Genomic DNA, 12,592 nt, shown 5'->3' on the forward strand with positions numbered 1-12,592 from the left:
GGCGACTAGTGCCATCTGTAGCGCGGGGCTTCAACTAACACAGGAATGTGGCAACGAAATATGGCCCGAGAGAGCGATCTATATACTCTTCTTTTATCTATGATTACAGCCATACGACGGGTGCATTCGACTTGGACGCTTACGCGCTGTGAGCGCGCCGTGAGCGCTCTTTCATCGTTCGACTTGGCGCTGTGAGTGTCACATAAGTACGCTCGTAGCACCATCGTAGGATGCTCGTAGCACATATTTTGCGCTCACATACGCTCACGCCACAGAGGTAGGGCAGCGTGAGCGTGAGCGTCAGTTGTTTTTACTATCTGTCATTTCATTTGTTTATTAATTGTCAAATTCTTTATAATTCCGCAAAAATGGCAAGCTGTAGATCACAATTATTTTTTAATATTAATATTGATATTAATTAATTTTAAATTTAATTAATTTTAAATAATTTTAAATTTCAATTTTAATATTACTATTAATTAAGCATAAGCTGACCAAATTTCATTTATTTATTAATTGTTAAATTTTATATAATCCCGCAAAAATGACAAGTTGTATATCACATTTATTTTTTAATATTAATATTAATATTAAATAATTTTAAATTTTAATTTTAATATTACTATTAATTAAGCATAAGCTAACCAAATTTCATTTATTCATTGATTGTTACATTTTTTATAATCCCGCAAAAATGCCAAGTTGTATATCACATTTATTTTTTAATATTAATATTAATATTAATTAATTTTAAATTTAATTAATTTTAAATAATTTTAAATTTTAATTTTAATATTAATATGAATTAAGCATAAGCAAACCAAATTTCATTTATTTATTAATTGTTAAATTGTTTATATTCCCGCTGAATGATCCAGAAAGTAATAAAATTTACACAATTACCGTTACCGCCAGTTGCCGCCATTTTGATGCTTATTGACGCTCACAGTTTCCAAAACGAACGGAATTTAGTTATCGATTCTGAGCGCTTATCGGCCAAGTCGAACGCTAAAAATTCGTGCTTATAAGCGTGAGCGCTCACAGCGCGTAAGCGTCCAAGTCGAACGCACCCGACATGTAGTTTAATTTTAAAAATTTGAGAAAATAAAGTTTTTTTTGACGTTTGTTAATTAAAATTAGATGGTTTACTTGGTATAACGATAGGATATTGGTTTTAATGAACATACTAAACCATTAAAGTCCTACGGAAACTAGTTTAATTATAAAAATTGTTGATTTGTAAAAATTTGCTTTTAGAAAATACTCCGAGTTAATGTGTTCGTTCGTTTTCAATGATGTGTAATAAATCCACTTGGAATACTTTTAATCACTCATAAATTAATTTATTTTTTATTGATTAAGTCGATTATTTACATATATCGGTAAGCTCATATAACTTGCCTTAAGACAAAATACCAATACCAACTAGTTTTTTGAATTGCATAACGTCGAAATGGGAAAAACAGGTTCCTACCATACTCTTCTTTTGATTGTGACAGCGTCCAGTGTGTGTCACCCTAATCTCCTAATCTTCTCTTCATTAAAAGTTTGGTTATGGTCCGGTCCACTCAGCTCCTCTCCACGTTAATTTCCATGTCTATGTTTTCCGTGTTCTTTGGCATTATTGAACGTATGAATTTTCGTCCTGTATACTCTTAATATTTTCTACTACAGTTTCATTTTATTAACTTATATACGAAATTAAATTCGCTGTTATTATGGCTAATCGAACCTCTGCAAGACGAATTCCAGAAAATGATTCTGTCATAACCTATGTTCAAACAGATGGATTGGTGCGAATAACTTTAAATATTGGCTATTGAATTTTATGAAGTTTATTAATTTAATGTTTTTAGGCGGTGATGAAAATGGTTAAACATTGTCACGAAGAATCTCTAGGTGGCTTAGATGTTGCTCAAGGTGCATTACTGGGTTTGGTTGTAGATTCCAGGCTGGAGATAACCAATTGTTTTCCTTTTCCCAAGCAGCATGATGAACAAATGGATGAAGAGGAATATCAATTAGCTATGATGAGACGTCTACGTCGAGTAAATGTTGATCATTTTCATGTTGGATGGTAATAGTTTAAAGCATAATCTGTAACCATATTTTACTATTAACACCCTTTAACCACTTAATCATCTCGAACGAGATCCTGTGAAACTGTTACAATAGCAGAACTGGCCGAAAGAATGTACTAATCTTATCGTTTTTACTTTGATCGAGGCTGTTTTGCTTATGAAGTTTTCATTCTTGCTATCAGCCTCTTTATTTATACATTATCTTCAAGTTTTTATCTGAAGCAATAGTTTTTGGCTATTTTGTATTCCATATATACCTATGAATGCAGGCATGACAATGCTTTTTATAGTGTATTGAAATAGGAAATTATTGAATGGATTATTATTTATATAGAGCTTACAAGTGTGTACTTGAAGTGGATATTTATTATATAATAGTTTTTCAAAAAAAAAAGTTAATGAATGTAAACAGAACTATCTGCTGTTATAATGATCGAAAACATGATATTGTCTAATGGAAATTTTTATAAAAAATCACACATTGAAAATTTAAATTAAATTTTTATATATTTCTTAGGTATCAGAGTGCTGATGTTGGAAATTTTCTCTCATTGCCTTTATTAGAGTCGCAATATCATTATCAAACCAGTATTGAAGAAAGTGTGGTAGTCATCTATGACACTCAAAAGTCTGCTAGAGGCTTCTTGACTTTAAAAGCTTATAGACTTACCCCACAGGTATTTAATAATATGTATTATAATACATATTATATACATATATATATATATATATATATATATATATATATATATATATATATATGTGTATTGATAATTGATCATGTATATTTTATCATAAATTTTCAAGTAATCATTGACCTAAATTTCAGGCTATTGCAATGTACAAAGAAGGCGAATTCACCCCTGATGCTCTTCGCAATTTGAAAATTGGCTATGAAAGCCTATTTAGTGAAGTTCCCATTGTGATAAAAAATTCACCATTAACAAATATCATGATGTCTGAACTGGCAGAAATGGTTCCAGAAGAGCAAGCAACAAAATTTTTGGATTTAGGCACGGCTTCTGTTTTAGAAGGGCAGCTGCGTTGCTTAATGGATCGTGTTGATGAATTGAATCAGGAAGCAATCAAATTCAATCGATTCCAACAACTAGTTGTTCGTCAGCAACAAGATAAACATAGGTACACTCAAAAACGAATGCAAGAAAATGCAGCACGTATTGCAAAAGGTGAACCACCATTGCCAGATGAGGACATTAATAAAATATTCCGTCCCCACCCTGTGCCACCAAGGCTAAATCCAATGATTGTGTCAGGTAATGTGTTATTAGTGATATTTAATTTTTTATTTTTTATTATAATACTTTTTTTTACAGGTCAAATAAACACATATACACAACATATATCCCAGTTTTGCTCCCAGAGTTTAGCTAAGCTTTACATTACACAAGCTCTTCAAAGTGCAAAGGAAAACACTCTTCAGAGTTCTCAAAGGGAGTAAATGTACCTTGAGTTTATTGCTTAATAAATTTATATGTGAATGTATAAAATTGATTTACTTTAAAATTTTCTTTTTCCCTTCAACAGCAGAAATAAGATTTTTCAATTTATTATTTCTCAATATTTTTTTATATAACAATCAAATGTTTTAACAATAAGAATAGTATACATGAGTACAAGGTAAATGGATATTTCTAAACTAAGTTTGAATCTTAGTGGTATAAATTACTAGAATTAAATAAAAATAAACATACAAAATTTATATGAAGCTCAAATTATTTTCCTCACAATTACGCATAATTTTCATACAAGTAAGCAATGAGCTGACTTTTATTTGGGTAAGTTTAATTTGAACAATAATGGGAAGAATAAGGATGAATACAGTAGAAACTAGTTTATACGGCCCTTGGTTATACAGATTTGCAATTATCCAGACTAACAACAGTGACCAATTTATATGTATGTACAAACCTACTACAATTTGATTTTTTTCATTTAGTATATTAGCTGCAGTTTAGTATATGTATATAATGTAATCTAAGAAAATATGCATGTGCATACATAAGGATGTGTTAGTTTTTTAATAAACATTATTTTTGTTGATATTTTTTTTGTATTTGTATATCGACAAGAATTAGTCCAGTTAATCAAGTTTCTACTGTATATTATTCTTGTCTTAAAAGGTGGGATAGAGAATTTACTTCAACTAATATTGCAACATCAGTCTTGTTGCATATATATGAACTAATATGGTATTATCATATGTGAAATTGTGATGATTGTGATAAATGCAATAGAACAAATAAAATTAACATTGTAGCAACGTTCTCTCATAACATTTATTTTTCATTACATTACATAATATGTCGGTTTGCAAATACATGCATTTACACATGTCAATTTGCAAACACATTCATTTACTCAACATGTTAATTTGCAAATCAATATTACTTTTCAAGTGGTGCATAATTCAGCAATTTTTCAATTAAATCAACATGACCTAATAACATTCTTCTACAGCAATATCGCTTAAGCCCTAAGGCATCCAGGGCATCACCTTCGGTGTATTCAGCCTGCAATAATCCAAGGTAAGCTTCCCATTTATTTCCTATAACTTTTCCGCAGGTGAAACAGCGCACAGGTATGATCATGTTGAATCTAAAATAAAATAATGTCTAATGCCTCCTTTATATAGTTTGACTAGTGCAAATTTTTATCACACTTACCACCTAGATATCACAGTACTGCACAAATCTCTATAAAATCTACAAGATATTAGAGGTCTTTTTTGATACAATAATGAATAAATTAGTTTTGTTTAGTTATGCGTCTTATTCGATAAGTTAAGAGTATCATTCTAGACAGGTTCTAGACCATCGCAATGAATAAATAAATCATGGAATCAAACATAAAAAAGCTTTTGTCTTAACAGGTCTTGACGTTTTATGGCGCCATAGAAGCATAGAACATAGAACATTGTTCTTTTGTGAGATAAGCATTTATGAATTTTACCGACCGGACCACTGCAGGCCCTACTATCTCAGTACCATAGATAAATAAGCTCAGTACAAAATCCGCGTTCACAACGCGTAGCATAGATAAGTAAACGCGTAGACGCGTAGTTCCAAGGTAGTCACAAGGCGCAAATTTGGCGCTAGTGAGCCGATTATTATTATAACCATAAAACAGAATGCATAAGTACGACTAACTTTGTGGTATTTATTTATTGTTGAATAACACAAAGTTAATATTTAGATATTATAAACTAACAAGTCATGAGACCGAAAAAAAGCAGAATCTATGTGGCCTGTGTTGGCGTAATTGGTAGAGTGGTGGCTTCGTACCGAAAGGGTACCGAGTTCGAATCATACCTCCAGCCATAAAACGGAATTCAGCAGTACGACTAACGTTGTGGTATTTACTTATTGTTGAATAATACAAAGTTAATATTTAGATATAACAAACTAACAAGTTATGAGATCAAAAAAAGCGGGATTCATGTGGCCTGTGTTGGTGTAATTGGTAGACTGATGGCTTCGTACCGAAAGGGTACTAACTTTGAATCATACCTCCAGCCATAAAACGGAATGCATAAGTACGACTAACTTTGTGGTATTTATTTATTGTTGAATAACACAAAGTTAATATTTAGATATAATAAACTAACAAGTCATGAGACCGAAAAAAAGCAGAATCTATGTGGCCTGTGTTGGCGTAATTGGTAGAGTGGTGGCTTCGTACCGAAAGGGTACCGAGTTCGAATCATACCTCCAGCCATAAAACGGAATTCAGCAGTACGACTAACGTTGTGGTATTTACTTATTGTTGAATAATACAAAGTTAATATTTAGATATAACAAACTAACAAGTTATGAGATCGAAAAAAGCGGGATTCATGTGGCCTGTGTTGGTGTAATTGGTAGACTGATGGCTTCGTACCGAAAGGGTACTAACTTTGAATCATACCTCCAGCCATAAAACGGAATTCAGCAGTACGACTAAAGTTGTGGTGTTGATTTATTGTTGAATAATACAAAATTAATATTTAGATATAACAAACTAACAAGTCATGAGACCGAAAAAAAGCAGAATCCATGTAGCCTGTGTTGGCGTAATTGGTAGAGTTTCGTACCGAAAGGGTACCGAGATCGAATCATACCTCCAGCCATAAAACGGAATTCAGCAGTACGACTAACGTTGTGGTATTGATTTATTGTTGAATAATACAAAGTTAATATTTAGATATAACAAACTAACAAGTCATGAGACCGAAAAAAAGCATTATCCATGTGCCTGTGTTGGCGTAATTGGTAGAGTGATGGCTTCGTACCGAAAGGGTATCGAGTTCGAATCATACCTCCAGCCATAAAACGGAATTCAGCAGTACGACTAACGTTGTGGTATTGATTTATTGTTGAATAATACAAAGTTAATATTTAGATATAACAAACTAACAAGTCATGAGACCGAAAAAAATCAGAATCCATGTGCCTGTGTTGGCGTAATTGGTAGAGTGATGGCTTCGTACCGAAAGGGTACCGAGTTCGAATCATACCTCCAGCCATAAAACGGAATTCAGCAGTACGACTAACGTTGTGGTATTGATTTATTGTTGAATAATACGAAGTTAATATTTAGATATAACAAACTAACAAGTCATGAGACCGAAAAAAAGCATAATCCATGTGGCCTGTGTTGGCGTAATTGGTAGAGTGATGGCTTCGTACCGAAAGGGTACCGAGTTCGAATCATACCTCCAGCCATAAAACGGAATTCAGCAGTACGACTAACGTTGTGGTGTTGATTTATTGTAGAATAATACGAAGTTAATATTTAGATATAACAAACTAACAAGTCATGAGACCGAAAGAAAGCAGAATTAATGTGGCGTGTGTTGGCGTAATTGGTAGAGTGATGGCTTCGTACCGAAAGGATACCGAGTTCGAATCATACCTCCAGCCATAAAACGGAATTCAGCAGTACGACTAACGTTGTGGTATTTACTTATTGTTGAATAATACAAAGTTAATATTTAGATATAACAAACTAAAAAGTCATGAGACCGAAAAAAAGCAGAGTTAATGTGGCGTGTGTTGGCGTAATTGGTAGAGTGATGGCTTCGTACCGAAAGGGTACCGAGTTCGAATCATACCTCCAGCCATAAAACGGAATTCAGCAGTACGACTAACGTTGTTGTATTTACTTACTGTTACATAACACAAAGTAGATATAACAAACTAACAAGTCATGAGGCCGAAAAAAGCAAGATCTATGTGGCCTGTGTTGGCGTAATTGGTAGAGTGATGGCTTCGTACCGAAGGGGTACGGAGTTCGAATCATGCCTCCAGCCATAAAACGGAATTCAGCAGTACGACTGACGTTGTGGTATTTACTTACTGTTACATAACACAAAGTAGATATAACAAACGAACAAGTCATGAGACCGAAATTAAGCAGAGTCCATGTGGGCTGTGCTGGCGTAATTGGTTGCGTGATAGCTTCATACCCAAAGGGTACCGAGTTCGATTCATACCTCCGAACACAAAACGCAAAACAGCAGGTCTATTGGACGTTGTGGACGAGGCATGCACGGAATCACATCTCGATCGAGAGAAGAGATGTGCGAGAATCCCGTATCATCCCCTAATAAACCCCGAATCATCCCCGAACAGGGGTGGGGTTTGCGAACCCGTGCCCCTGTGATCCCACTCCCGCGACAAAGACCTCCTGGATCGCCGCCGGTTGAAAAACTTCGGCAGGTCGGTGTGCATCGTTGGATACCGATGATGGGGGTGGTGAGATAAGGGAAGAAAAAAAAGGGGAAGAGAAAAGAGAAGGTTGACGGTTGCTCTGGCAACTGAAAACAACAATCTAACACCGGTTGCTATGGCAACGGTCTTGATTGACCAAAAATTTTTTGGTCAAGAAGGATCTGACGGTTGCTATGGCAACGGTTACCTAGCAACCGGTTAGTAAAAACTGAATTTTGGAATTATAAAAAATTTGTCAATCGTTGCCATGGTAACCGTTGCCATAGCAACCGTCAGATCCTTTTTGACCAAATATTTTTTTGCTGACGGTTGCCATGGCAACGGTTACCATGGCAACGATTGACCAAAAAAATTTTTGGTCAAGAAGGATCTGACGGTTGCTATGGCAACGGTTACCTAGCAACCGGTTAGTAAAAACTGAATTTTGGAATTATAAAAAAATTTGTCAATCGTTGCCATGGTAACCGTTGCCATAGCAACCGTCAGATCCTTTTTGACCAAATATTTTTTTGCTGACGGTTGCCATGGCAACGATTGACCAAAAAATTTTTTGGTCAAGAAGGATCTGACGGTTGCTATGGCAACGGTTACCTAGCAACCGGTTAGTAAAAACTGAATTTTGGAATTATAAAAAAATTTGTCAATCGTTGCCATGGTAACCGTTGCCATAGCAACCGTCAGATCCTTTTTGACCAAATATTTTTTTGCTGACGGTTGCCATGGCAACGGTTACCATGGCAACGATTGACCAAAAAATTTTTTGGTCAAGAAGGATCTGACGGTTGCTATGGCAACGGTTACCTAGCAACCGGTTAGTAAAAACTGAATTTTGGAATTATAAAAAATTTTGTCAATCGTTGCCATGGTAACCGTTGCCATAGCAACCGTCAGATCCTTTTTGACCAAATATTTTTTTGCTGACGGTTGCCATGGCAACGGTTACCATGGCAACGATTGACCAAACAATTTTTGGTCAAGAAGGATCTGACGGTTGCTCTGGCAACGGTTACCATAGCAACCGGTTAGTTAAAACTGAATTTTGGAATTATAAAAAATTTTGTCAATCGTTGCCATGGTAACCGTTGCCATAGCAACCGGTGTTAGATTATTGTTTTCAGTTGCCATAGCAACCGTCAACCCTCTTTCTCTCTTTTCTCTTCCCCTTTTTTTTCTTCCCTTATCTCACCACCCCCATCATCGGTATCTAACGATGCACACCGACCTGCCGAAGTTTTTCAACCGGCGGCGATCCAGGAGGGCTTTGTCGCGGGAGTGGGATCACAGGGGCACGGGTTCGCAAACCCCACCCCTGTTCAAGGATGATTCGGGGTTTATTAGGGGATGATACGGGATTCTCGCACATCTCTTCTCTCGATCGAGATGTGATTCCGTGCATGCCTCGTCCACAACGTCCAATAGACCTGCTGTTTTGCGTTTTGTGTTCGGAGGTATGAATCGAACTCGGTACCCTTTGGGTATGAAGCTATCACGCAACCAATTACGCCAGCACAGCCCACATGGACTCTGCTTAATTTCGGTCTCATGACTTGTTCGTTTGTTATATCTACTTTGTGTTATGTAACAGTAAGTAAATACCACAACGTTAGTCGTACTGCTGAATTCCGTTTTATGGCTGGAGGCATGATTCGAACTCCGTACCCCTTCGGTACGAAGCCATCACTCTACCAATTACGCCAACACAGGCCACATAGATCTTGCTTTTTTCGGCCTCATGACTTGTTAGTTTGTTATATCTACTTTGTGTTATGTAACAGTAAGTAAATACAACAACATTAGTCGTACTGCTGAATTCCGTTTTATGGCTGGAGGTATGATTTGAACTCGGTACCCTTTCGGTACAAAGCCATCACTCTACCAATTACGCCAACACAGGCTACATGGATTATGCTTTTTTTCGGTCTCATGACTTGTTAGTTTGTTATATCTAAATATTAACTTTGTATTATTCAACAATAAATCAATACCACAACGTTAGCCGTACTGCTGAATTCCGTTTTATGGCTGGAGGTATGATTCGAACTCGGTACCCTTTCGGTACGAAGCCATCACTCTACCAATTACGCCAACACACGCCACATTAATTCTGCTTTTTTTCGGTCTCATGACTTTTTAGTTTGTTATATCTAAATATTAACTTTGTATTATTCAACAATAAGTAAATACCACAACGTTAGTCGTACTGCTGAATTTCGTTTTATGGCTGGAGGTATGATTCGAACTCGGTACCCTTTCGGTACGAAGCCATCACTCTATCAATTACGCCAACACAGGCCACATAAATTCTGCTTTTTTTCGGTCTCATGACTTGTTAGTTTGTTAAATATTAATTTTGTATTATTCAACAATAAATCAACACCACAACTTTAGTCGTACTGCTGAATTTCGTTTTATGGCTGGAGGTATGATTCGAACTCGGTACCCTTTCGGTACAAAGCCATCACTCTACCAATTACGCCAACACACGCCACATTAATTCTGCTTTTTTTCGGTCTCATGACTTGTTAGTTTGTTATATCTAAATATTAACTTCGTATTATTCTACAATAAATCAACACCACAACGTTAGTCGTACTGCTGAATTCCGTTACTGTTGATTGTCGTGGCGTCGCGCGTTAGGAGGGGGAATCACTGGAGACGACGGGGTAGCAGGTTCGAGATCTGGTGAGGTAAGCATGGTAAGAATATCAGTTCCTAACGTAAGTAAGCATTGGGTTAAAGTAGTGTAAAGTAACGAAAGAAAAAGTAGCGTGAATAAGGTAGGAATATTAACATAACTGATGTAATAATTTCGCAAATAAAAATAAAGATATATTAAAAATAATGAAAATATCCTTGTGCAAAGAAAATAAATAACAGAAGGCTCTGTAAAAAGACCTTAGTTTTTTTTTTATAAGTTAAAGTTAAGTTAATATTTTTAACATGTTTGAAAAGAATGAAAATCCAAGTTCATGACTTTCACGAGATTGAAAGAAGTGAAAAATGTTAATATTTTTGATATGTCAAAAATGTCGAATTATGGATGAGACATATGTCGCATATTTAGTAAACTTTCGAAAATAAGGTGCAGTTCGAACAAGTATATATATTTATTAATTCAATTAAATTTAATATGGACAAAAATTTTCCCCCTGTACCCGCCATGGTTTACCACTTTTTCACTTTTTGAGAAAAAAATTATTTTGAAAAAAAGTTTATAGCTCAATTCAAAACACACATACATTTTAAATTAAAATTTTAGAAACAAATAAGTTACGATTAGAATTGTATATATAATTTTAATTGCCAGAACATAATTAATATTAACTAAATTCATGAGAATGAGGCAAAATATTTGAATATGCTTTCAAACTCCTGAAAAAGTTTTAGTATTGATATAAATCATATTTATATATCTAATGATGTATGCATTTTTAATTGTGATTTCCATAAAAACTGAGATTGATTGAACACATCTAATTATGTATAAATTGAGGATATATTTTGTTGGTTATTAATCCAATATTTATAATAATTTTTTGAAATTTACCTGATGAGATGAGATGAAATGAAATTTACGTATGTAAAAAGTCAACATTGCGTACTTTATTGCCATTTTATTTTCTAAATCTCAGTATAATTATTTTCAGCATTTATTTATTAATTTACATTAATTAACTTGAAATATTTATTTTTCAACGACGTTCTAGTGTTACTTGCAAACTTCACTTGCTGGTGCCTCTGTTTCAATGCCTGTGTGTTGCGAGGAGTCATCAGTCTCATAAGACTGATTCTTTAATTGATGAAAGATTTTGATTAATACATAATGATGAAAGCTATTGTTTAATACATGATGGTGTAAGTTTATAACAAGGTTTCGAGACTTCTTACTTATTTTTTATTTTGTATTTTCCTTGTTTGTTTTTACTTTAGATCGATTTTTCATTTCTCCTATTTTCTTATCCTTAGTGACATTTCAATGTCACTATTTGTATTTATTCTATATCATTCTTCAAATGTTTTCTATAACATACGTCAAATTGTAAATAATATAATGTGTATATATTTCATTTTTAATAAAAATGTTTATCGAAATAAATGTTTCTTCAACTGTGGTATTGTTCATGGCAACCATATTGTTAGAATTTGTATGAGATACACCTGATTATTTTAGAACATTCTAAATACCTATTCAACATTCTATATAAATATATATATATATATATATATATATATATAAATATATTTATATAGAATGATAAAATGTTTTTGAACTATCATCAAATAACTAAAAGAATTTATTAAAGAAGAATGTCTTTATTATATGTAATAGCATACGTTTCAAGTGCTACATTGAAAAAATTAATTAAAACATATAAATGACAAAATAATTCTAAAACAATATGATAATGAATGTTAAAAGCAATATGAAAAACATAACCGAAGAAGATTTATAACTAAAATAAAGTGCTGAAATATATAGGAATAAACACAATAACATGAAACAAACTAGATGTATATTATAGTCCACTTCTGATAACTATATTATTATTATTATTATTATTATTATTATTATTTATTTATATATATATATATACATTCTTTTCATATCTCAGACAGACAGAAGTACCTGGTATGAGAGATTATGAAAACAGTTTTCATATTTTATATATATACATTTTACTAATAGGATATCGATTATAATTAGAATACGGGCTCGCCCGTAGATAAGTTCCGGGTTCGATACCCACTTCGAGCAGCCTGTTGTCAGGCAGCAGTGACAAC

The 12,592-nt window shown here is 34.0% G+C and overlaps 2 protein-coding genes across 2 annotated transcripts; one reads left to right on the top strand and one right to left on the bottom strand.

Moving 5' to 3' along the window:
• The first annotated feature begins 1,586 nt into the window (after nucleotides 1-1,586).
• LOC113374986 (eukaryotic translation initiation factor 3 subunit H) lies at nucleotides 1,587-3,612 on the top strand. Its single transcript, XM_026614942.1, has 5 exons — nucleotides 1,587-1,793; nucleotides 1,857-2,077; nucleotides 2,599-2,758; nucleotides 2,911-3,355; nucleotides 3,416-3,612. Exons 1-5 carry the CDS (start codon nucleotides 1,719-1,721, stop codon nucleotides 3,538-3,540), a joined length of 1,026 nt encoding a protein of 341 aa, XP_026470727.1. The 5' UTR covers nucleotides 1,587-1,718; the 3' UTR covers nucleotides 3,541-3,612.
• A 752-nt stretch (nucleotides 3,613-4,364) lies between these two features.
• On the bottom strand, nucleotides 4,365-4,999 carry LOC113363546 (DNA-directed RNA polymerases I, II, and III subunit RPABC5). Its single transcript, XM_026606037.1, has 2 exons — nucleotides 4,766-4,999; nucleotides 4,365-4,697 (listed from the first exon to the last, which is right to left on the bottom strand). Exon 2 carries the CDS (start codon nucleotides 4,688-4,690, stop codon nucleotides 4,487-4,489), a length of 204 nt encoding a protein of 67 aa, XP_026461822.1. The 5' UTR covers nucleotides 4,691-4,697; nucleotides 4,766-4,999; the 3' UTR covers nucleotides 4,365-4,486.
• Between the last annotated feature and the right edge of the window lie 7,593 nt (nucleotides 5,000-12,592).

This window comes from Ctenocephalides felis, unplaced genomic scaffold, assembly GCF_003426905.1.
Source record: "Ctenocephalides felis isolate EL2017-DRISC unplaced genomic scaffold, ASM342690v1 CF-g0.4_SCAFFOLD_00845, whole genome shotgun sequence".
Classification (NCBI taxonomy): Eukaryota; Metazoa; Arthropoda; class Insecta; order Siphonaptera; family Pulicidae; genus Ctenocephalides; species Ctenocephalides felis.